The sequence below is a fragment of the Plectropomus leopardus genome, chromosome 11, assembly GCF_008729295.1.
Source record: "Plectropomus leopardus isolate mb chromosome 11, YSFRI_Pleo_2.0, whole genome shotgun sequence".
Classification (NCBI taxonomy): Eukaryota; Metazoa; Chordata; class Actinopteri; order Perciformes; family Serranidae; genus Plectropomus; species Plectropomus leopardus.
Window position 1 is genome coordinate 1,643,489 of NC_056473.1, and position 26,640 is coordinate 1,670,128.

The 26,640-nt window shown below is 40.5% G+C and overlaps 1 protein-coding gene across 1 annotated transcript in view; it reads right to left on the reverse strand.

Annotated features, from left to right (window-relative positions):
* The window catches only part of ptprq (protein tyrosine phosphatase receptor type Q), a 77,392-nt gene that overhangs the window by 22,318 nt on the left and 28,434 nt on the right, over positions 1 to 26,640 (reverse strand). The window contains exons 25-46 of the mRNA XM_042495440.1: positions 25,662 to 25,790; positions 25,423 to 25,569; positions 24,997 to 25,160; positions 23,068 to 23,575; positions 22,780 to 22,941; positions 21,919 to 22,098; positions 21,724 to 21,831; positions 20,537 to 20,818; positions 20,153 to 20,434; positions 19,617 to 19,737; positions 18,907 to 19,061; positions 18,624 to 18,769; positions 17,126 to 17,297; positions 15,509 to 15,826; positions 15,159 to 15,434; positions 13,243 to 13,394; positions 12,733 to 12,874; positions 2,408 to 2,683; positions 1,938 to 2,309; positions 1,533 to 1,642; positions 1,126 to 1,312; positions 783 to 1,021 (exon numbers count right to left, since the gene is read on the reverse strand). Of these exons, the coding sequence (XP_042351374.1) occupies positions 783 to 1,021; positions 1,126 to 1,312; positions 1,533 to 1,642; positions 1,938 to 2,309; positions 2,408 to 2,683; positions 12,733 to 12,874; positions 13,243 to 13,394; positions 15,159 to 15,434; positions 15,509 to 15,826; positions 17,126 to 17,297; positions 18,624 to 18,769; positions 18,907 to 19,061; positions 19,617 to 19,737; positions 20,153 to 20,434; positions 20,537 to 20,818; positions 21,724 to 21,831; positions 21,919 to 22,098; positions 22,780 to 22,941; positions 23,068 to 23,575; positions 24,997 to 25,160; positions 25,423 to 25,569; positions 25,662 to 25,790 (4,628 nt within the window). The remainder of the gene's footprint in view (positions 1 to 782; positions 1,022 to 1,125; positions 1,313 to 1,532; positions 1,643 to 1,937; positions 2,310 to 2,407; positions 2,684 to 12,732; positions 12,875 to 13,242; positions 13,395 to 15,158; positions 15,435 to 15,508; positions 15,827 to 17,125; positions 17,298 to 18,623; positions 18,770 to 18,906; positions 19,062 to 19,616; positions 19,738 to 20,152; positions 20,435 to 20,536; positions 20,819 to 21,723; positions 21,832 to 21,918; positions 22,099 to 22,779; positions 22,942 to 23,067; positions 23,576 to 24,996; positions 25,161 to 25,422; positions 25,570 to 25,661; positions 25,791 to 26,640) is intronic.

A 26,640-nucleotide genomic window follows, 5' to 3' on the forward strand; every position in this document is an offset into this window, starting at 1 on the left:
AACAGCGTAGGACATACTGCAAAGCCAGGACAACAGATTGAGTGACAGTGACTGACAGGAGTCCGTCGGCCTGGCGTATCAGTGCCCTAACATCAATACTGACGACTTCACTATTACTTGAGCATTTTGACTTGAAATTGAATGATACCTTACCTCAAGGCCCGAGTTGAAAAATCAGTTATTTCAAAAGTGTGCCACAAATCAATTAATTTCCCTTCAATTCCTGAATCAACTAACATAATTGGTATTCATCCCGGGCAAGCCCACTCTTCATTCTCCAAATCAACTGTTTAAACCAATCTGACAGCATTCAGTGAACTTGCAGGAGAAAAATATCAAGAACTAGTAGCTCCGTTGGTCGAAACGGGCGCCCATATACAGAGTCTACATCCTCGCTGCAGCGGCCACGGGTTCAAGTCTAGCCTTAGCCCTTTGCTGCATGTCACCAAACATAACTTTGTTTGTGTATAAAATCTACAAAAAAAGAACTGCAAAACATTCAGGTCAAAATCAGACAAATACAGATCGAGACTCAACTTCCAACAAAAATGTTTTAAGAAATTCATAGACATTTTGAAAGGATTTGTGCTTTTTGTAAATGTATTATATTCTTACTTTGTTGTTAAAATGGCATTTTATTTAAAGACCTCATTATGACTTTTAGGACTCGAAACTCAAAGTTTAGGCTTTTGGACTTGAGTGCAAAGACTTGAGATTTACATGTGACTTGCAAAACAATAACTTGGTCCCACCTCTAGTGTTAAATGTGTGTGTGTTCTCACCTGTATGCTGTAACTGAGTCCTCCCTTCAGGCCCTCTATGACACCAGTCAGCTGATTCTGGTCTCGCTGGGTTATATTAAGACTGATGTTCTTGACCAGCTGGTCCTTTTCATAGATGTAAACATAGTAAGCTGTTATGTTTCCATTGGGCTCCTCTGGAGGGGTGAAAGTCACCTTCACACGGTTCACTTCCTCTGGCATCACTGATACTATCACATTCTTGGGAGGGTCTCTGGGCTCTGAGGACAGAAAGGAAAGATACAAGAGTCCAAGAATAATAGATATATGGTCATATTTACAGTTGGGCAGCAGGAAGCTACTCAAGATAAAAATTTACACATACCCTCCTCCAGTGTTCGAAATTCAATAGGTCCGATGGCTTTCCCATCGCTGGCAGCATTCTCCAATCGACCGGTGAAGGCAGTGATGGTCACAAAGTAGCAAGTGAAAGCAGTCAAATTAGTCACAACGAAAGTTGTCAGCTCCTCTGGAGCTCTGACCGCCGAGATATTCAAACCAGGGCCGTCCACCTGGTGTAACAACAAAGGTAATGGCAGAGCTGAAGTCATTTTATTTTGTTAGCATTTTACTGCATTGTGTTAATATGACCAGCACAACTCTGTGTTGATTTGTAATAAGAAAAACTAACTCTGTTTGTGATGACATGGTCATATTTTTTTTTTTTTTTTTTTGTGTGTGTGTGTGTGTGTGATGTCATAGAAAAGTGAAAACAAAACTAATTGAGGATACCTGCACAAGATATGAAGTGGGTCCAGAGAGAACAGCTGGAGCAGCCCATGCAATGTGAAGGCCATTGGAGGTGGGAGTCACTTTCAGGTCACGGGGAGGGTCATCAGGGTCTGAGGAAAGAAAAACACAGGATGCTTATTATGTGCTATGAAATTAAGAAGCCTAAAACAGCCTGTTAATAGCTTATATTAGTTTATTATTATATTAATAGTGCACAGTAGCAACACAGTGCCATGAGAATGTGAAACTTATCTTATCTGAAATTACTAAAACTGTATATTTTTTAGAGGAGTACCTAAAAGAAATCACAGATTTATCGGTCAGATATTCTCCCTGAGGTCCTGACTAACTGCCAACTCTCTCCTGGCAACACAAAAGGTCATTTCATCACTATGACTTTCTTACTTCCAGCCAGGGTACGTATGTAACTCCAGTGCGTGTATTCTCCAACTCCAGCATTGGTTACAGCAGCCACTTTGAAGCGGTAGTATCTGTACTTAGAAACAGACTGGAGCGTGACACTGTAGCTCTCTTCAGTGCCGTCCGAAGCATTCACCGACATCGTGAAGTGAGAGTCCACGCAGTCTGAGGTCCGTTTGTCCTCTGGGGCTGGCTGTGCAGTAGTTAGTTTGTTTGGTTCACAAACAGTTGAAAGCAGCTGTGCAATGACTTGGTATTCTTTCAGCAGGCCTGGAACAGAAAGCGGTGGAGCCCACTCGAGTGTCACATTGTTCGGTGTGACCTGAGAGATGGCGAGGAAGCGAGGAGCAGATGGTGCTGTTAAGGGACACAAAAAAGGTTTTAAATATTCTTTCGGTATTACTGTGTAACAATTAGAAGCCAAATATGCTACAGAACACAAATAGACTGTATACCTGATTCGGACAGAGTGGAAGCAGTACAGTTTAGCCTGTCTCCGGGTCCTGCAGAGTTGACTGCGGCCACAGTGAGCGTGTACTCCTGGTCTGAAGACAGCCCAGTCACTGTGTACTCTGGTGTGTGAGCCTGGTGTGTGTAGGGTTGCGAGTCTGCTTTCACAATGATCTCATAATAAATGATCTGCCCATTAGGGTTGGCTGGAAGCTCCCAAAACAGATTAATTGAATCCCAGCTCACTCCTGAGCAAGACAGGTTCCCCACAGCGTCAGACACTGCAGGCAGAGAGGTGAGACAGTAATACAGTTAGACGAGTATTAGCTTCAGTGAGCATTTTTCACTGTCCAACGTGAGAAGACAGGACCAAATCAATGTTTTGTTTGACCTTGGTTATGTCATTGCACATGGGGAAAAGGGCTGCCACACACACTTTGCACAGGACTCTGAATTACTGGAAACTATGAATGTGCAGTCTGCAGACAAACTTTACAGATGTGTTAACAGAAATCCAGGAGCACATCAGCCAAGTGCCTCCTGCATCGGGGCGTAAAATCGACACTAGAAGCTTACTTACTACTTGGAAGTTTGTAACTAAATAAGCTACTTAACCCTCTGAAACCTGGATTGACATTAATTTTCTTGAGCAGCATTGAGACACTTTTCACAAGTATTTACACCGTTGAACCATGAGCTAATTTGTTTGATTTCTTTCAAATACATGAGGAAATAGGCAATGACCATCTTGGCAAGAAATGTCCCACAAGTAGATTTAGAACATCATTTTTTAAAAAGCTAGGGGAAATTTTCCAGATAACTACACTTATAATTTTCATAAATATAAATTTAGAGTTACTTTACAAAGATTTTATTTTTTCATTTTTAATTCATGGTTTTTTATCCAGGTCATGTCCCACTTTTTTTTTTTTAACTTTTTTTTTTTACACAAATTCTTGCTCATTTCTAGGTAATTTCTTCCTAAATTGCTCATTACTCATGTTTTTGAAAGAAAACAAGCCAATTTGTCCAGGTTTTAAAGGGTTAAATTGGTTGCATAATGGCTGCTTGGGCCATAACCTTCTGTAACTAGTTTTGAAGTAAAATAAAAATTAAGTGGCCAATCAACGATCAAAGACAGAGTTCCATCGCCATGGTTGCCTTTCTGTCTGGCATTAGCCACTAGATAGTAGCACATCATAGTCAGCTAGATCACTATTGAAATATCATATAAACAAATTAGGTCTCTACTGGATTAGCGTTGATATATGGCATGAAATTAATGAATATTGATGCTGTGTGGCAGAAAAAAACACTGTTTTACCATTAGTAAGTATAATTCTGTGACATGACAGAGTCATGTGATGTCTCTCCATTGTGCAGCTTTTGCAACAGGCCGCTAGTCAAAAATGATGTATAACTGGAGGGGCAAGATGGCGTCGTAGAGTAAGCACTGTTGCTGAGTGAGCTCCGGTGGCATTTGTCAGTTTATATTTCTGCATTACATATTCGAACGGTGAAAAGTGTGGAGTTTCGGACGGGAAGTGTTTTAACATGAGCCTGGACAATTATTTTTTCAAACCATCGGACAACATGCCCAGAAACACGAAAAATTCGTCGAAAAGCAGCCCTGCTAACGCTGAAAATGAGGAAGAGCTAAATGCTACATCTGAGACGCCGATGGATGCTAGCTCAGGCTATACGGAACCAGATATTGTCCAAGCCCTGGACAGAATAACTGATAACCTGACTAAGGTGATTGACAACAAAATTTCCACTGTCCTGGAAGCCATTAAAGAACAGACTTCCCAGCTGCATGCGGTCGCCACCCGAGTGGGCGAAGCGGAGAAACGGATTGCTGATGTGGAGGCCGCCGCGACATCATCGGAGGCAAAGGTAGCGCGTCTCGAGAAGCAAGTTAATGATATGCGGGAGCACACTGACAACCTCGAAAACCGGGGACGCAGGTGCAACATACGTATCGTTGGTGTGCCCGAGGGTTTGGAAGGCTCGGATTCAGTGAAATTCTTCGAAAAGTGGATCCCTGACCACCTCCGAATGGATACTAAAGCAGGGCGGCTGAAGCTCGACCGGGCACACCGGTCCTTGGCACCGGTCAACATCCCAGGCCGCTGATTGTAAAGTTTCATAACTTCACTGACAAGCAGCGCATGATGGAGGCGGCTCGTCGGCTTGGAGCCCGTCGGTCTAACCAAGACGACCCCACAAATAAGGGACCCAGAATCTCCTTCTTCAATGACTATTCAGCCGAGGTGGTCCGGAGACGGAAGGCTTTTGATGACATAAAGGCGCGGCTGAGGAAAATGAACATGGACTACGCGCTACTCTAAGTGACGGTGAACGGGACACAGAAGAGATTTGACACCCCCAAAGAAGCCGTTGCGCTTCTGAACTCACTGGAGCAGAGATGTGGAGACACTACATCCCAGTGATGTGTGTGTCAGCTAACCTTTATGGTGTTATATTATCTGATTTCATCCGTACACATTACGTGAGTATGTTCTGATTGCTCCTCATACGTGCGCATAACATAATAACATAACATGTTCATCAGTCAGTTTTGTTCATGCACCAAGTTAGGGCCACCGTGAGCAAACTTGAGTTTTGTTTATTCTATGTGTGAATGTCAGGGAAGAAGAGGGTGCAGCCTCATTCATTCACTATTAGCAGGTTTGTTTCTTTTTCTGTTTTTTTATCATGAGGCTTGCACAGAAAGAGGGATGTGGAAGAGATTTAAAGTGCCCTGCAGGTTAGGTAGCAGGGGTAGCCCCCATTTGTTTTTGTTTTTGTATAATAGTTCTTGTTCAGATTTGTTTTTCTCCCAGCTCAGTGATGTTTTTTACTGTACTAAGAGGTTTCAGATTTTTGCTATTAATGAATATATCTATATAAAGGGTTTACTTGAGAGGCATGGCAGGTAACAAACTACGTTTGTGTACATGGAATGTAAGAGGGGTCCATAGTCCGATTAAAAGAAGAAAAATACTTACCTTTCTGAAAAAAGAACACATTGATATTGCACTTTTACAAGAAACACATCTGGACGATGTGAAACATTTAAAATTACGGCAGGGTATGGTTGAGCAGGTTTTCTTTTCCTCTTTCAACTCAAGAAGTAGAGGGGTGGCAATTCTTGTGAGAAAGAATCTTCCTTTTTCAATGATACAATGTGTTAAAGACAAAAGTGGCAGATATGTTATAATTAAGGGGGTCTTACAAGGCACGGTTATTTCCATACTGAACATTTATTACCCCCCTGCTCACCCATCAGACTTTATAACTAAAGTATTCCTGGATTTCTCAGAGATTCACTCAGATATTTCCATAGTGGGTGGAGATTTTAATTGTATACTGAATCCCCTTTTTGACAGATTCCCACACAAAGTTTCGCCTCTTTCCTCACAAGCTAAATCACTCAGTTCTATATGTGAAGATTTAGGATTTGTTGATGTATGGAGGACAATTCATCCTTCGGATAAAGAGTGCACTTTTTTTTCTACACCCCATAAATGTCATACTAGGATTGATTATTTTTTCTTACCTGGGCTCTCCTTTCACTCAGTTTTATCTTGTGAGATAGGCAGTATTGTTATTTCAGACCATGCCAATGTAGTGCTGGATCTCTCCCTTAGTGGTATGGGAAACAGGGTAAAATATTGGAGACTGAATACAACTATTTTAAAGGACCATACCTTTGTATCCTATTTTAACACTGAGTTTAGATACTTTTTGTCTGTCAATTCCGAGTCAACAGATAACCCTGCCCTGCTATGGGAAACTATCAAGGCGTATACGAGAGGGGTTATTATTTCATTTTCAACCAGCAAACGGCGGGAAAAACTGAGGAAGCAAAATTTGTTAACGACTGAACTTTAAACAAAAGAAAGAACCTATGTTAATTCTCCAAATCCTGCTTTATTGCAAGAAATATCTGCAATTAGATCAACCTTGGATAACCTCCTTACGCAAGATGAAGAGATCAGACTTAAATTTACCAGACAAAGATTTTATGAACATGGGAATAAGCCTGGGAAATATTTAGCATACCTTACCAAAAAAAGATCAGAATCACAGTCTATTGCGGCCATTTGTGATGCTCAGAACAATCGCATATATGATAATAAGTTTATAAATGACACCTTTAAAGGATTTTATTGCAGGCTGTATGCATCTGAGCAACCATGTGATGCACTTGACTTAATGGAGAATTTCTTTTCTCAGCTTAGTTTGCCTACTATATCAGCTGAGCAGCGAACCAATCTCAATGCTCCTATTTCCAGAGAGGAAGTATCGAATGCTATAAAAACCTTAAAAAACGGAAAGGCCCCTGGACCCGATGGGTTTAGTAGTGAATTTTATAAAGAATTTAGTGATTTATTAATAGACCCATTACTTGACATGTTTAATTATTCTTTCTTACATAATACACTACCCCAGACTTTAAGAGAAGCAAATATTTCTCTCATACTGAAAAAGGGGAAGAGCGCAGTGTCCTGTTCTTCTTATAGACCGATAGCTCTTCTTAATGTGGACCGGAAAATACTTTCAAAAATCCTGGCTACTCGACTTGAAGACCTTTTGCCTAAAATTATAAAAGAAGATCAAACAGGTTTTATAAAAGGTCGTAACTCCCGTAATAATTTCAGGCGCCTTCTCAATATAATTCAGGCTTTCCAGCAAATAGATATTGATGGCCTAGTGATTTCTCTTGACGCTGAGAAAGCCTTTGATCAGGTAGAATGGGCTTATTTATTTTATGCTTTAAACAAATTTGGTCTAGGGGATAATTTCATTAGGTGGGTTAAAATTTTGTATGATAATCCACAGGCGGCTATTTTGACTAATGGGCTTAAATCGGACAGTTTTCCATTGTACAGAGGAACGAGGCAAGGCTGCCCCTTGTCGCCCCTCTTGTTTGCCATTGCCATTGAGCCTCTGGCAGAGGCCATAAGGATGGCACCTGCTATACGAGGCTTGCTAGTTGATTATGAGCACAAGATAAGTTTGTACGCAGATGATGTTTTGATATTTATAACTGATCCAGAGACATCAACACCAGCTCTACTTAACATTATTGATCTATTTAGCAAATTTTCGGGGTATAAAATTAATTTGACCAAGTCTGAAGCCATGCCACTTGGGAGTCTCAACTCGATACCAGCTGCCTTACCTTCCTTTCCCTTTAAGTGGTCTCCTACAGGTTTTGTATATTTAAGTATATTCATAACTGCTAAATTTAAGCAAATGTATAAAGCCAACTTCATTCCCCTATTCGAGAAGGTGAGGCAGGACTTGGAGCGTTGGAATTCTTTGCCTGTCTCCTGGCTAGGGCGTATATCCTTAGTTAAAATGAATGTACTACCTCGATTGTTATATCCAATCCAAATGATTCCGGTTATATTTTCAAATAGGGTGATAAAAGACCTGAATGCCTGGCTAAGCTCATTTATATGGAGCAAGCGCAGACCAAAACTCAAAATGGCTACATTGCAGCTCCCAGGTTCGGTGGGGGGTTTAGACTTACCAAATATCAGAACATACCAGCTAAGTACTCACATGAGGTACATTTATGACTGGGTTATAAGCAACTCAAACTCTATTTGGTTGGATGTTGAGGCTTCCCTTTCAAAATATCCATTAAGGGACTTACTGTTTTTTAAGAAATTTAAAATTATTAGACTGAGCTGTGAAAATCCAGTTACGCTTAATACAGTTAAGGCCTGGCGATTAATGTGTCGACTTGAGGGAAGGTCAAAGTTCACATCTGTTTTTACCCCTATTGTGAATAATCCAGATTTCCAGCCTGGGATGGTTGATACTGGTTTTAAAAAGTGGAGGGATAAAGATGTTCATAGATTGAAGGACCTATTCTCTGATAATGTGATGATGACATTTGAACAAATAATAGAGAAATATTCTATCCCCAGATGTGACTTTTTTCGTTACTTGCAGATAAGGCACTATGTCTTACATAGTACTACGTTAGTTGAGAACCATGAAAGTTCTCCTGTTGAGAAATTAATATTTTTATCCGACAGAGAGATATCTGTAAGTTTACTGTATAAAGCTATGTATCTCGCAACCCCAAATAAGTTGCTGAAGCTTAAAGGCACATGGGAGAAGGAGCTAAATATCATAATTGATGATGAAGAATGGAAGAATGTCTGGAGATATGCTAAGTCAATTTCAGTTTGCAATCGTGCTCAAGCAATGCAGTTAAAAATTATACACAGAATGCACATATCTCCCAACCGCAGACATTGTTTCAATCCAACTCTCTCACCCACTTGCCTTAAATGCAAGATTGAAATTGGTACCCTAACTCACTGTTTTTGGTCATGTCGAAAACTGCAAATGTATTGGTCTAATGTACTATCTGAAATGGAGAAGATATTTGGTCTAAAACTGGAGATGGACCCTGTGTCTCTCATACTGGGCCTCCCAAATCGTCGTTTAACATCATAACATAATAAGAGGCTGTACTGTATTCTTACTTATGCGGCGAGAAAGAATATTCTGTTACAATGGATAAATGACAGGGTACCAACTGTCAAAGGCTGGCAAGGAGTAGTGTTCGATCTAGTGCCATTAGAATATCTTACATGCATATTACATTTGAGAACAGACCAATTCCATAAAGTTTGGGAACCCTATCTGAAGTATGTAGAGCCTGGTGTCTCTTGTATAATGTTGCAGGGATTTTCTTGAATGCTCATACTGTATTTATTTTTTTATCTTTTTTTTTTACTGTAACCCTAATTATATAGATCTGAGCTGCTGGGTGTTGTTGTTGCTGTTGTTGTTCTTTTATTATTTTTTATTTGCTCTGTTTGTCTGCTTGTTTTGTTTTTCATTCCCGTGGATCATATTATGTATCCACTCTTCTCTTGTGAAAATTAAAAATCAATAAAAATATTAAAAAAAAAAAAAAAATGATGTATAACTAAAAAACGTCAGCTTTGTCTTCAACTTATTGATATTTTTGTTTGTTTGTTTTTCTCCAAACAATCATTATGACTTTTTATTTATCTATTTAGGTTGCACAGTCAGCAGCTCTGTGGTTATGATCCACCATTATTGAAGGGAATCAAATGCGGCTTGTTTTATGCTACGCTGCGTAGTTTTCACAGTGACACACAGGTGTGCGTGTGAAAAAAGCTCAGCAGCATCTCCACTGCTGACAAAAACTAACCCTCTTTGAAGAAGATTGTATTAATGGCGTTTATAAATCATTGTATGAAATACTTCATTTATTTGTTAGTGTACATGCATTTATCAAAAGGACAAGAACATGCTGACTGTTACATGTCTGTAACCGAAATTGCTGGCAAAAAACAGAGATACTATACACAACCTCGAGACAACATGTTAAATTATCACTGACCTCATACATGCCCTTCATAGCTATAATAAGCCAATGGCATCAAGAATGTGTTCTAGAATGCATGTATTGCAAACAAATAGAAGAAATTTGATTTTATCTTAGAAGCCATAAGAGCTGAGTTCAAAGAGATGATCAGTTTGCTCTGTGTGCAGATTGATAAACACATTTACAATGGACTGTGTTCAAAATCGTTTACTAACATACTATGCCTACCAAATATTTTTTTAAGGTTTTTTTTGAAACGACAGCTAGAGAGATGAAGAGATGACAGGATCGTGGGTTATGGTTGCACTGATGCCGTGATCCTACTGCGTAGTCCTGCCATTTTTATTAGTCATGCCTCCACTATTATTACACACATGACTGTCATTGCCACATACATAAACTACAATATTTGCATGTAATATTACATGCAATCATAAATTACATTTGTCAATTTTTATGTCTATTACTTTTGTCACATTTTATGTTATTGTTACTACTGCTGTTGCTGCGCATCTCTCCCCTCTCTCTCTTTCCTGTGTATCATTTTTTCATCTTCTATAATTTTATTGTTCTTTATGACATCTATTGCATGTCTGCCCATCCTGAAAAGGGATCCCTCATCAGCTGCTCTTCCTCAGATTTCTACTGTTTTTTCCCCATTAAAGGTTTTTTTGGGAGGAGTTTTCTGTTAAGCCCTTTGAGGCAAATTGTGATATGTGATAATGGGCTTTAAAAATAATATTGAATTGAAATGGGGATGAGAGAGAGTGGGGATGACATGCCACAAACGGTCGCAAATCAGACTTGAGCCCTGGGCAGCTGCAATGAGGACACATAGGCATGTGCTCTACTAACTGAGCCACCCGGCACCCCTACCCCAACCAAATATGATATAAATTTGAGTATGTAGTGCATTTCAACTGTTATAGTATGTGGATTTTGTATACATGAGATATGTCCAAATGTTTACTAGATTACCAAGACTTTTTAAGATGAGATGTGAGCTTACTTGACATACTCAGCCACCCCAAACTGCATTGTGGCTCCTTAAAATGTCTAATGGCACACATATGGTTAAAATAATTAACTGTTAAAACCATTGTGAATGATGGTGAGTCACGTACAGTTAGGGTGGAATATGCAGGAGCTCACACATATATATAATGTACTGTAGAAAATATATCAAATACTGGAATATTTGAAACTTTAATTTGTCTTAAGATCATCATATTTCTCCTGTTTTAGCTTCTCTGCACTGGCTCGCTGTAAAATCCAGAATTGAATTTAAAATCCTCTTAAAGCTTACAAAACTCTAAATGGTCAGGCTCTATCTTATCTGTCCCAGCTCACAGTTCCCTACCAACCCTCAAGATCACTACGCTCTGAAAACGCAAGGTTACTTGTGGTTCCCAAAGTAGGATGGAGGCAGAGCCTTCAGTTACCATGCTCCTCTTTTATGGAACCATCTTCCAGTTTCGGTCAGGAAGGAAGACACCGTTTACACTTTTAAGGGTAGACTAAAAACCTTCCTATTTGATAAAGCTTATTAATAGGGCTGGCTCAGGTTGCCTGGACCAGCCCCTAGTTAGGCTGCCATAGTTTAATCTGCTGGGGGACTTTCTAAGATACACTGAGCTCCTTTTTTCTTCTCTTACTCCCTCCATCTGAAAACGCTCATGTCTGTTTACTGCATTACACTAACTCTGGTGCCTCTCCGAAGCATTCCTGCTCCCTTTTTTCCTAGTTTTCACAGATCCTGGTTGCAATCTAGGCTACACCTGATCTTGGTGATGGCTGTGCTGATGCTGTGATCCTGCCTTTAGTCGTGCTCGTGCTGTGGCTGCACTGGTCCTGTCCCTCTAGCTCGCCTTGATCATGGTCCTCGTTTTGCCATTGCTGTGGTCCTGTCTAAAGCTACACCTGTGTTGTGAGTCCCGGTTGCGCCAATGCCATGATACTGCTTGACGCGGCCTTCTACTGCCATTATTATGAGTCATGCCTCTACTCTTAACGTACACAATATTTGCACGGAACATAAAATGGTTTCATAGAGTGCATTTAGTAATTTTACACCCATCACTATTGTAATATGACATGCTACTGTTCCCATTATTGGGGTGCATCTCTACCCTCTCTTTCCCTCTCTCCTTCTCTTTCTTTTTTGTCATTATTGCTATTTTATTTGTTATTTACAACATCTATTGCACGTCTGTCCGTCCTGGAAGAGGGATCCCTCCTCAGCCGCTCTTCCTGAGGTTTCTTCCATTTTTTGGGGAGTTTTTCCTTAGGCGATGTGAGGGTCTAGGGACAAAGGGATGTCGTATGCTGTGATGCCCTCTGAGGCAAACTGTTTTTTGCGATAATGGGCTTTATAAATAAAACTGACTTGACTTGAATTGACTTAAAATAAATACTGGTAAACATTACAGTGAGTGAAATATGTAATGCTGATTTCCATATGTGATAAACAATTTTCATTTAATGTTAGCTCGGTCAGGTAATGTGATAGATACAGTCATGTCATGCAGAGATGACGTATTACTTCAGTTTACTTCAGTGTGCTGGTAATGGCATACTTAATGGTTCATGTAGGCAGTATGCAGAACATACAGATCCTGCATGCAGTATGCGGTTTGTTAGTATGCAGTTTTGAACACAGCCACAGAATTGCGACTAACTGATGTCTTTTTAACTTGGTTGTTTATTCTTTTATCATAAGTTCTTACTCTGTCACATTTTGTATTTTTTAGATGTGGATGAAAGTGTTTTTTGTGTCTTTTTAGTCTGCAAACCTGCTCTCCTTTAATTGCCCCTTAAGGGACAAATAAGGTATTCTGAATTGATTTGAAAATACAGTACAAATCAATTTGGAACCACAAACTGAGAGCGGTGACCTAAATCAGTGTTCCATCCTGTGTGTGTAGACAGTGTGTACTTTACCTGACTCGTTAGTGGTGAAGGTCACAGGGCTGCTGAACTGATTCCCATGGCCCACTCTGGTGAAACTGTAAACACTGATCTTGTAGGAGCTATGAGGCCTGAAGCCTGATAGATACTCTGTGGTCGACAAACCAGAGGAGTTCTACACACACACACACACACACACACACACACACACACACAAGTGTGCATACCGCACGCACACACACACACACACACACACACACACACACACACACACACACAGATAAATATGACAGGAGATTAAATCATCAAATCCTGATTACTGGAGTGGATAATGTTTTATTTTATCAGTGCACATATGTGTGTGTGTGTGTGTGTGTGTGTGTGTTTGTGTGTAATGTTTCTGCTTAGTGATAGCTGGAGTGTGAAATTAGAGCTACTGTGAGTGTGACAGTGTGCACTCTTACCGAGTGTGTGTGTGTGTGTGTGTGTGTGAATATTGTTGTTATGTGGGGCAGCTTATTCAGTGTGTGAAATTAACGGTACCCTGTGTGTGACGGTGTGTGTGATGAGGTCTTGGATCCTGAAGCCGTACTGTATCACCACTCCATTGGGCTCTAGAGGAGGCTCCCAGCTCAACCACACAGAGACGGCTGTGTGGTTATATATAGTCAGGTTACGGGGAGGTGACATGGGGCCTGAAAGACAAAGTTAGGCAGATGGAAAAGAAGATGAGACAGACAGTAGATATACACCCATTGTGTCATGAGTTAAGGCAAGGCAAAGCAAGGCAAGTTTATCTACATAGCACCTTTCAGCAACAAGGCAATTCAAAGTGTTTTTTTCATAAGACATTAAAAAAATTGAGACAAAAGAAACACATTATAAAGGGACATTTAAAACTTAATTAAAGAGCAAGAGAATAGAAAATTAAGTTAAAACATAACTTAGACAGGTATAAAATACAAAAATTAAAGTTAGGGGCTCATGATAATATTGGCATGTTATCTTTACTGGCAGCAACTTGGACTTAATATACACATTTACAACTGAAATTCCTTAGTTTATTTATTATACCTCAAATGTTCAGTAGGGTTTTTAAGGTGCAATAATTCTTTCTATCACTGGCTTAACTGCAATATTTCAACCACAGCATTCTTCTGTGCAATTTTTCAAATGTGCAATATATTCTTCCAACTCTTGAATGTAGGCCATGTTTAACATGTGACACATATTGTATGTATTGTTATTGTTATCCTAACATTATTGTATATCTCTGTTGTTCATTGTAACATTGCACATATATATTCATATTTTAATATTTTGAACTTACATACCACTTTTATAGATTGCAATGTAGCATAAAGCACAGTTTCATATTTTTCACACTTAAAACACTCAGCACATTATACATACTATTTTTAAAATATTCACATAATAGTACTTATTTACTATTTTTGTATGTCTATTTTGATATCTCTACCCTTATATACTTGTGCTGGTAATTATTTCTAGTTGCGGTCATTCTCCATGCTGGCATTCCAGTGATAATAGTGTAATGAACCACAATTTTAACTGGATCAGTGAAATTCTTCTGATTCTAAAACATTGCTATCTGTTTAAAATAACTTTGCTGATAACATGAAAGGCCAACCAGATGACACTTTAATTATGCAAGTTTAACTAGTTGAAATAGGTCAGATTGTCCAAGGTTCTGGCTATTGTCAGGATTGTCTTAAGAAGAGCATCATCGAAGACTGTTAAAGTGGAACGGATTTTACAGTTTTGTTTCATAAAAAAATGATGTAATGTTTTACATGTAACCTATTAAAGTAGCCTTCATGTTTATCCCAGAGAATGAGTATATTTTGTAAAGCATTGTATTTTATGGTTTCATCTGCCACTCAGCCATCATGATTACAGTAGGCTTAGTATTAATTCCACTGCAGAGACTTAATGTTCTATGTAACTAGGTGGAAAAACATACGAACATCCAAAAAATCCAATATCATGCATCCCAAGATAAGATAAAATAAAATAAGATAAGATTAGCCTTTATTGTCTCCCTTAGGAGAAATTTGTCTTGGACAACTGAGAGACCCAGGCCGAAGTTACAGTGCAATGTAAAAAATGAATAAATATTTGATTTTAGAAAAGGCAGCAATAAAGAGAAAAGCCTTCAGCCTTGATTTGAAGGAGCAGAGTGTTGCAGTGGACCTGCAGTTTATTAGGAGTATGTTCCAGATATGTGGTGCATAAACATTAAATGCTGCATCCCCATGTTTTGTCTGGACTCTTGGGACATAAAGCAGGCCCGTCCCCGAAGACACTGAGAGGTCTGGAAGGTTCATACTATAGCAAAAGGTCAGAAATGTATTTGGGCCCTAAAACATGCAGAGCTTAATAAACCAACAAGAGTATTTTAAAATCAAGAGAAATTTAAAACTTGCTTTCAAACTAACCTCCTTCATCTGTGTGCAGCTGCAGCATCAGATAAGGTCCTAAGCCTTTCCGCGTTGCAGCCGTAATAGTGAGATTGTAAGCTGTGTATGGAAGTAGGTTGGTGAGGATGATGGAGGTGTTGGGGGTGTGTGTTACGTTGGAGCCCCCTGGGCCAAACACATTGAGAGTATACTCTGTTATCTCCCCGTTGGCCTCCAGAGGGCGCTGCCACACCACTGCGATAGAGGACGAGGACAGGTTCCTTTTGGACACCAGCAATGGAGCAGAACTGGGGACTGAAGAGAAAAATTGTCACAATAAAATGTATGAGCCACACTCCATAGGTGAATATATGTGTGGAGAAACTCACTATCATCATCCGTCCTCAGATACAGCGTGCGGGTGTGGTTGTAGGCAGCCCCAGCACCAGTTGCCGGGGTAACAGTGAACACATAGGGGAAATATTTCTTGAGTCGGGTGAAGAGGAAGACATTGTCAGTTGTGGAATGCTTAATGATCTTGTTAAGAGCTGTAGCCCCTTGGTTTGATTCGTTCGGGGGGCCAGCCTCCTGTAAGGTGAGCAGGTAGGTGGGGTGGCCGTTTGGCTCCATGGGAGGGTCCCAGCTGACGATGATGGCTGTGGAGCTGAAGATCTGAGCAGACAAGTTCCTGACTGAGTCACTTGGCACTGCGGGAGGAAGAAAAGACAAATAGTGTTACTATTTTTAACCACCAGTGACGACACTGACTGAAAAACAATGAGCCTTTTGATGTGAGTTTACTGTACTACGAGGCATCAATCAACCATACACACTATGACACTTGCGGGAAAATGAACAGCACACCAGCCATCATCATCATCATCATCATCATCATCATCATCATCATCATTAGCATCATCTGTCATAATCATTGGCAGCATTGTTGTAATTAACAAAATCCGCAACGGCACATCAAGGAGAACAATACGGCATGACATTAATTTAAATAACAGAGACACGGCAGAGGAAAACAGACAAAGAAACAATATCCTACAAAAACAGCAGCCCATTCTGAGACATACACAGGCATGTGGGAGGGAAACTTGCTTACTGAAAACCGTGGGAAAGAAAGGAGTTGAGGAGAAAAAAATACTCATCCTGCTCATCATGTCAGTCCCTCAGAAAATTACACAGAGAAGAAATAAAATGGGTAGATGAAGGTGAAAGGGGAAATAAAACGTAAAAAAGATCCATGGGATGAATGAGTGGATGTGAGGGGCCAGGTGTGTGTGGGGGTCTGAGCCCAGCAGGGGGGCTTGGCTGTGCGGAAGAGACAAGGAGCCCTGGAGATCCCGGTGCTTTGCTGAGAGTGGAGCAGCTGGAGCACAGGCAGAGATACAGAGTCAGTATGAGCAGTAATCATACAGAGACAGAGAAAAAAACATTAAACATCAACTGTATGTGACAAAGTCTGTGGCTGCCGTCTGCACCATTTTTCCCAAAATAACATAAAAACAAAAAGATCAGCTTTATGCACACTTCACTTTTTTCACTGTGGATGTCCAAAACACCAGCTAAATATTATATCCAAATTTGAGTTTCACAGTGGCATGAGCCCAGCATGAACTTTCTTAAACAACATCAGGCTTTGTTTTTTCTCTGTCATCATATAAGTTCTCTCTTTTATTCTCTCTGTTTTTAATCCCTCACAACTTTCGTCGTGCTTAGCAAAAGGAAACACAAACTGGCTGTCTTCAAGGCATAGACAAAAATAGAGCCGGTTTGCCAGACTGACAGTTATCTCCTTTCACTAACAGGCTGAAAGTCACAACTTGAATCGCAGAGTTTTTATGTAATTTTTTGAAGTTGAAGAGTTTTGAAAAATGTGTGCAGACTCGCCCTCCAATGAGACTTTGAATCATTATGTGTAGTATTTTATCTTTATATCTATTCTTTGTAACTTATTGATGTTGGTGTATGTGGGATTGTGTGTATGTCTGACTAACCGTCCTCCGGTAAGAACAGGGTTAGAGGCTCACTCTGGACTCCTCCATCCCCCTGCACTGTGCTGGAGGTCATCCACAGGGTGTAGTTTGTGCCCCCAATCAGCCGAGTCAGAGTGTAGGAGAGGGCTGAATCAGGAGAGGCAGAGGCAGCTAAGTCTGAAACTGGAACCCTCTGTGGAGATAAAATAGGGTTATTTTCACATACTGAAACAGGCATGTCATGAAGAGCATAATATATGCTGTACATACAGATAGGTGACAGATAAAAGGACAGCCAAACATTGAGACTATGTTCTCACTAGGTGCAGCTGTGGCTCAGATGGAGTGCGGGTCGTCCTCTAATCAGAAGGTCAATGATTCGATCCCCTGCTCCTCCTATCATCTTGGGCAAGATACTGAACCCTTGATTGCTCCCGATGCTGCACCATCAGAGTGTGAGTGCGTGTGAATGATTACTGAGTAGCAGGTGGCACCTTGCACGGTAGACTCAGCCACCAGTGTGTGAATGTGTGTGTGAATGGGTGAATGTGACATGTAGTGTGAAAGCACTTTTAGTGGTCTGAAGACTAGAAAAGTGCTATACAAGTGCAGTCCACTATTGCAAGCCTAAGTGCTCAATTCATATTTTTTTCTAGATCCGATTTTTTAATGTAGCTGTTCATATTATCATTTAAAATGTGTCCAACATCAGACTGCAATGTAAATTTGTCATGGCCTTCACATGGCCCAGAAGAACAACAAGACGCCACACACATATACAGAAGTAAACAAGGAGAAGTCCATAATAAACATGGAGGCCACTGATGTGAGTGTTTACAGTTTAATTTTGAAGTTATTATGCAGTGGAAGCTGGTGAATGTGGAGGCAGATGATGAGTGGGAAAAGAGTGAAGACAAAGAGGGCTGAAAGTGTAATTATGGCTTTTTGTGGAGTAATGGCTGCAACTTCTGTACAGAGGGGTGTGTAGATGCTGAGTTGGAGCCAGGAGTGGTGGGAGTGTGACATGAATAACTTCAGTGAAAGAGAATTCATCCAAAATTTCAATTTGCGAAGGCCTACATTCTACTACATTTGTCAGCGCCTCTCCACAAGACTCTCAAGGAAAGACACTCGACTCAGGTGGGCCACCTTCCTGAAGAAGTGCGTCGCCATGGGGTTATATCAAGTCGCTGTAACAGCTGACAGCTGGGTTTATCACCTAAAACACAGTCAAGCTGATTGTAAAACTGGCAGGTTTTCTGACTGCTCTGTTGGTTTGAGTCTTTCGCTTCTCTGAACTTAGCTTTGAGGCTCTTAACTTTTCTCTGCCACTGGAGACACGCTTTTTTGTGCACCCTTTCGGCCACTTCTTTTGATATGCTGTGGGTTTGTCATTACAAGCGACACCTTGCACATCACATGTAGTAATTTGACCAATTTTTTTATATAAAAATATTGATTAGTGCAGCTTTAATCTGTCACCTGTGTGTATAATTTATACAAAGTGTGTGCGTCTCACCTGCTGAGCCACAGTGTTGTTCTGAGAGTAGTAAAAGGTGTAGTGTACAATGATTCCATTGGGTTGAGAGGGCGGGTGCCACAGTAAGGTGACAGAGGAGGCGGTCACATTTGCAAAAGTCACATTCTGCGGGGGGTCAAATGGTTCTGAGAGCCAGGAGATGCAGACACAAAGGACACACAGACAAATATTCAGCAGGTGAGAAAAACTTCATTTAAAAACCATTTGTATGTAAAGATGATAAAGTGAGCTGTCTACAAATTCTCTAAGAATTGTGCAGCACCTGCATCAGTGGTGGTGAAGCTGATGTAGATCAGCACTCCTCCATCTCCCAGTCTGGTCCAGCTGGATACAGAGGCGTTGTAGCGGCTCTCTGAATCCACATTCATAACCACTGATGTCCCTGTCACATTCTGCCACAGTTCAGTCGTTTCGTTCCTAACAAAGAGAAACACCAATTTATGTTGCACTGTGCTTAGATTTCTCAGTGTCCTTTTTCAGCATTCAGACAGAGAGAAGCAGAATCAGAAACTCACCATTTACACTCAACATCTACAAATATAAAAATAAAATACCTATTTGGGATGCTGAGTTTAGCTGCCAGAAAAGCAATCACAAGGAAATGGCTTCAGCCAGACGCCCCATTTGTAGAGAGCTGGTATGATGTCATTCATGAAATCTTTGTAATGGAAAGAATTACTGTTTCAAAAGGCTAAAGGAAACTTATGAAAAAATTTTGAAGAAGTGGAAAATATATATTTCTCTGAAACGCCACTCCTTCCCCTTTGTTTATTCACCCCATGCTGAACACCCCATGTTTTATATCTTTTTCCGTTTTTTTTTTTTGCTGTTGTTTTGTTTTCTTTGTGGTTTCTTTAGTGAAAAAAAGTGAAAAATGGTCACTCTGTAAAAATACCCAAATGAAGATGACTATATGACTGTTGCTAATAAGTGTAACCAAATTTTAAAAATGTCAAAAAAAAAGAAACTCACCAAACTCTGACAACATAGTAGAGTATGTCTGAATTGGCTTCACGTGGTGGTTCCCATGACAACTCTACCTCATAGTCTGACAACTTCCTGGCATGGAGGTACTGAGGGGGGGTGTCTGGAGCTGAGATGCAGGAGAAAGACTTTCCCATAGCATAACACAAACAGGAGTATGGTCAAACAACACAGAAACTGATGAGTGATAAAAACAGATCTGCAGTGGGCAGATAAGAACCACAGGAACATGCCAGAGAGAAAGAGAATATTGCCCTAAAAAAAAAATCGGGTTAGTTGTAATGACTCTGCTGTTTGTGCCTCTCAGTGGTGACGGGAGAGTGTCACGTGGCACCAAACACCTGTGATGTAACATTATTAGCATGAGCTGAAACAGAGAGATGTAACTGAAGAGGAAAAGACGAGAGGAAAGTCAGCTTTAATCAGATGCCCTTCGAACTCAGTCATGATGTAATCGTGCAGTGTCCTGGAACTGAAAACAAACCCTCCTCCTCTCCTCTCTCTCCCCCACCCGTCCCTCTCACCGTCCTCCAGTGTGGTGATGTTGAGCGGCTCGCTGCTGTAGTTCCCAGGCCCGACACGTGTGTGAGCTTGCACCATAATGCGGTAGCGTGCATACTTCCTCAGATGCGTGATGTGGATGTAGTTAGTTGGTGAGGTGAGGTTCAGGTCGTGAGTAGAGTTCCACAACTCCAGGCTGTAGTGTGTAATGACTCCGTTTGGTATCAGGGGAGGCTGCCAGGTCACGTTCACCTCGCTTGGACTGACCGACTCGTAAGAAACATCATACGGAGGGCTGCCTGGGACTGGAGAGAGAACATAACAGGATGCATATTTACTAAATTCTCAGCAGTGGATATAAAGGTTTTCGTATGTGTATATTGGTGTGGGTGCATCTATAAACACACCATCTTCTCCAGACAGCAGGTATGAAGTGTCTGACATTTGGTTTCCATGGCCGAAACGCGTGTAAGCCTTCACAGTCACGTTGTAGAAGGAGAATGGCTTCAGGTTCATCAGAGTGACGCTGTTAGAAGATGTGTTCATCAATGCAGAGTAGGACTCGTTTTCATATAGGACTTCATAATGTTGGATGATCCCATTGGCTTGTTCTGGAGGAGACCAGGTCAGTGTGGCAGTGGAGGGGCTGGTCTCAACCACAGTGAGGTTCACAGGCGGGGAGTCAGGCTCTGAGGATGGCATAGACAGGAAAAATCCCAGTGATCTTTCATTGAATAAAATGTAATGAGTCATTGACTGATGCATTATCAAATCACTCATTGGCACTCTCAGATAAATTTACTTATTTAACAAACATAATCAAATTAATCAAATCTATTTCAATGTCAATTACAATAAACTGTATAGTAAATTTGATAAATAAACTAAAATATTTCATATTCATCATCATTTTGACACTGACTAACTGACACTGAATCGTTTTAGTCAAATCAAGTCAAGTCAATTTTATTTATAGAGCCCATTATCACAAAACATGGTTTGCCCCAGAGGGCTTTACAGTGTACAACATCTCTCTGCCCTTAGACCCTCACATCACCCAAGGAAAAACTCCCAAAAAAGAACCACTGTAACGGGGAAAAAGAAGAAAGAAACCCCAGGAAGAGCGGTAGAGGATGATGAGGGATCCCTCTTCCAGGACAGACAGACGTGCAATAGATGTCGTAAATAACAAATGAAATACAATCATGGCAAAGGAAAGAGAAAGAGAGAGGGGGAGGAGAGGGGGAGAGAGGCACAGCAACAATGGAAACAGATGCATGTCATATTACAATAACAATAGGTGTGAAATTATTAAATGCACTCTTTGACGATGTTGAGGGTGATGATAAGAGTCTCATGCGTATATTGATAGGGAGGTGTTTTAGGGGCCCAGTATGAGATTCATGCAACACTGGGCACCCAAAAACACAACACAAGATGCTTTGTCACTTTCTCTGTAGTTTGATGGTACAGTATTACAGTTTTTAATCAATAACAGATTAACTGGTATTTTATGTGGTCAGACCACTCATATTTAAACAAATGTGTTGATCCTTGAGTTTGTTCATGTATACAGTTTGTGTTCAGCACATACCGTCCTCTAAGGTGAAAACAAAGATGTCGTCCTCCTCAGACAGAGAGCTCTCTCCCACAGCTGTAGATGCAGCTACACGGAGCTTATAACCAGTATACTTGTCCAAATCTATACTTAGAAAGGAGAGATTTAGTAGCAGACCTGTATCATTATGATAACAATGACTGTAAAAAGCTGTGCAGAAAAAGTGATTACCTGTTATCAATATGCTGGTAGTGTTAGTAGCCCACTTCAGGGCCTGATTACTGTGCAGTTTGAGGCCATAGACAGTGTAATGTGTGATTCGTCCATTGGGGTTGAGTGGTGGGACCCAGTTCACTTGTATGGAGGTGGAGCTGATATTTTGATAGGATACTTCAAGCACTGAGCTAGGGACTAAAAAACACACAGTAAAGGACATTATTAGGGACAAATATCCTTTTTTTTAGGTTTTGTGGGATCTATCATTTATTTGTTTTTTTATAGATTAGTCCAAGTGATAAAAAAAAAAAAAAAAAAAAAAAAAAAATACCCAACCTCTTGGGTCAAGGTTAGACACAGAAAACTCTTTCCTTTACGTTTTTAAAAAAAATCTGTGTTTTCTTACATTTTCAAAACGATCCTCGTGTACACCATACGCTGCATTTAAAGATGGACAATGCATACCCACTTTCCCCCCATGCTTAAGTGAGGCTAAAATCTCCGGTATACAGGTGCTGCCATCTTGTGCTGGTGACATAATTCGAAGCCAGAGTCTGCGCATTAGCGATCGACAGTGGAGTTCCTGCCAATACACCCATCTGACCAATCATGTAACTTTGTAATGACACATCATAGAAGAAAACTATGCGCATGCACAAAATGCGGCGGTGACGTCATAGATCCATTGCCATGTAAACTGCCCCTTAATCTATGTCCTATGATCTCTAAATGTAGTGTTTGAAGTAGATCCACATATTGTTGAAATTGATGAACTTACATGATTCTGCACTTGTCTGCATGGTTTAATGCACTGATTGGATAACATTTCCAGCTAAATAAATATGATGTAATGTAATGTAGCATGTGACCACCCACCCTGCTCCCTGGTCTTCTCAGTGATGTCTGTTGCTGGACCCTCTCCCACTGTTGTGTAAGCCTTGACCCTGAACGTGTACTCGGTGAAGGGATTCAGATCAGACACCAGGTAAGACAACTCCTCGGACAAAACATCCATCACCTCCTCTCTCACTGTTACACCTGCAGCATGCATGCAGAAAGACATCAACATACAGGATTCATAAGAACTGTTTCAGATAAAAAATCTTCATCTCAAGGGGTGCAGGAAGTTAAAAGAGGCACTGTTTATGGTTCATGCTCTCCAACCTGTGGTACCAGAAGCTGCCGCACTACGTGTAGCGTGTCCTGTAATTGATGCATCATGTGTGGACAAGCGTAGCTGGCCTGGGGTCAGGGCCAAGGGGGAGGAAACTGAGGTCATATCCCCAGCATGTGATTGCTTTGTCAGCCAGGGTGGAGGCATGGAAGCTGACACAGAGGTGAGAGAGAATGCAGAGGTCCCAGAGACTGCAGAGTCAGAAGACGGAATCGCTGTGCTGTTAGAGTGTGAAGAAGAATTGTAACCAGGCATTTCTGTGACCATGGAGTGAGCAGTTGTTTGACCATCCATATTAGTGATTTGGTCAGTGCTTCTTTGCCCCAATTGTGTGATGCTGGAGACAGTCATACCAGCGAGTAGTGTGCGATCAGAAATAGTGGCGGTGAAAGTCATTGGTGATGCGGTCGTACTGAGCTCAGCAGTTCTCTTACGGCGCCCCGGATTGTTCTGGACATGAGGAGGACGTGTCTCATCTTCATACAAATCAGTTGTATTCTGAGGAAAGAAAAATGACATTTTACGGTCTGACTGTAGTTTTTGATTTCTTCTGGTTGGCTGTAACAGTAGTGAATGGACATGGCTTAAACATTGCATATGAATGTTTTAATAATAATCCCAGTGATTATAGATATTTGTATATTTCTGAGGAGCATGTAGAGCAAGTGGACACAGCACCACTGCAGTATAATTTATTGCAATCCATAATGCCAGTGGGATAAACCATATCTTTTGTAAACTTTACAAAAAGTTGATGAAACCTGCTGAAAAAATATGTTCATTAATGAGGTTGTGGCAGAATTATTATTTTTATTAAGTCATACTAAAAAGCATCCTTAAAGTTACCATTTAAACTGACAAATGCCTCTGTAACATGTAACTTCACAGGTATTCTTGGAGTGCAGTTCTAATGGGATGTACAGGAGTCTGTGATATAGTATAGACCAATACATTGTAAATAAAAACACTTTTCTTTGTTTTGTATAGAAATCCGATTTACAGTTAAAGCCTCTGGGAACCCAAATCTAAAAAAAATGTCTTAATATGTAAATTAGAATCTTACATTGATACTAAAAAGTATTTAAAAAATGATCAGACATTAGTCTCAATCCAAATCTGTTTTTTCCAGTTTCCTGTAGCTGGCTTAATTCGGGCATGATTATCCCCGATCCATACCTCGTAATATCAATAAAGCCAATAAAAGATTCACAGGCAGCTGTCAGTTGATACTAATTTAACATGTAAAAAATCAATGCTTCTTTCAAAAGGGGGTGTTCTGAAACACTCACTCTGAGTGCTGTGGAGCGCACTCTGGTACAAACTCGACTCTTTGTAAATTGGGACCACTTTTGGAATGTACCGTTGGGTTTTCCAGAGCAGTGCACTGTGGGAGTGTCCGAGTGCACTCTGGGAGCTCAGTCTGGGGAGAAGGAGCAGCACATGACCAGAGTGGATTTGTTAATTCATGGGGAAATAAAACCCTCCGTGGCTTCCCAACAACAGCTCTTTCATGTTAGTGTAGAGCGTCAGACTGCATTTATAAACACAGCCAGAGTCAGAGGGTTGAACAGATAGAGCTGTACCACACAGACTCTGCTCTGCTCCATGGCTGTTGTCCTGGAGATAAGAGACAGCTGGCAAAAGGTGGGATCCAATGAGGTGTCAATCAAAATGTGAATTGCCATGCCCACACAGTCTTGAGAAATGCTGTTATTCTCAAAATGAGTTGTTTTCAACTCAGTTTTCTAATAGTTGGGAACATTTGTTTTCACTCAGATTTTTGTAGATACTTAATGAGACACTACACTTTGATATAATATGTGCATTCTTACTATTTCAAGACACGTTTCCAGAGGATTTAAATTTCAACCTGCGATGTGATGCATTCATGGTGGCTGAACATTTAACATCTCGCCTACCATTTCTGCAGTGAGGGTTATTTCCTGCAGCAGAATCTCGCCAACCAGAACCTGCAGTTTGTACTGGGTGATGGGACCGTTGGGTTGGGCAGGGATTCTCCAACTCACACGGATTGAAACCGAATCCTCGGCTTCTGCCATCAAGTCCTGCACTGCACTTGGTGCTACTCACACAAATACAAAAATAGAGCCAGGGAGTATTAGACATAAAAGTACACAAAACACACCTCTATGCATGCAAATACTGACGGGACTTTGTTGTGTTATCCTTGATATTTCTGTACGTCTGTTTGATTTGAAAGTCTAAGCTCTCTTTGAAGAATAGTTTTAAACTAGAAAGTTTGTTATAATACTACGTGAATTTGTTGGGATATATCCAAATGCAAAAAGATGTGTGTTAGTGCAATTGTTTATGAGCAGTCTCACCTTCGGCAGGTGTGATTACATCATCCTGTGCTGCTGGACCCACTTCTCCAGCGGCTTTGGCTCGGACCGCTATGGTGTACCTTGTGTAGGGGGTCAAACCAGCCAGAGCAAAGCGCGTGTCTCCCGTGCTGTTCTCATACAAATATCCTGGCAAGAAGAAATATTAAATTGTGTTTGGATTTTTATCAATATAAAGCTTGAGTCTGTCTGTGTGCATGCAAGAGTGAATATTTAATAACCTGTAGGTCCATAAAGGTAGAGGACATAGGTGAATTTTCCTGTGACAATGTTGGGAGAGCTCCAGGACACAGAGATCGATCTAGATGTCATATTCAGTATTGAGAAGTTCTGTGGGGGGTCTTCTGGGGCTGCAATATGCAAAAAGACAAAAATAATGATTTGTATACTTGCTGTAAAAACGGCATACAAAGATCTATACCCATATCAATACATCCACTTTTCCCCCATACTTTTGGTGATCATCAGGTCTCTTCTGCTGTGGAATTAACATCATATTCTATACGCATAGGGATGGCCCACCAGCACATGGACACATGAAATATAATGCTTTTCAATGTATGTAATATTCCTTCATTGTGAAAAATAAGAAAAATGCTTCAACTTAAGGCTGATGTTTTTTTTGTACATATTTACTTTGTCTAAACAAATAAAATTTAATATCAGCAGAAATCAGCATGCTGGTTGTTTCCTCTATTCCTTTTTTTCTTTTCACTATTATCTTATTGAATTTTTTCCACTTAAACAATGTCACATTGTCAAATTACATGTACATGTACATATATAAACAATAAATTGCTAAATAAAATAATGATAATAATTAAAAATTACAGAAATAAAAATAGATTAGTAATTATAAGAAAAAACAAACAAAAGAACAAAAACGCATACATAACAAATTCATGGTCCTACATTAATTTGCACCACAATCTCCTCCTATCAACAAGCAGCTGGTTAGCTCTCAGACGCCCATTAAGTGTGTAAGTGAGTCTTATGCACATGGTTTACGATTCAGTTCACGATCTGTCCACGTCAGCAATGAACTCCAAGTGATCTCTTCACCTCACCACATATTTCTCAGTCCTGTCCATACAGCTTAAAGTGACTTGTTCATACGATGTAACTTTTGCCAACTTTGTGAACCACTTCCAAAAAGCCAATATCTACAGTTACAGATAATGTGCCAATATTGCCATGCAT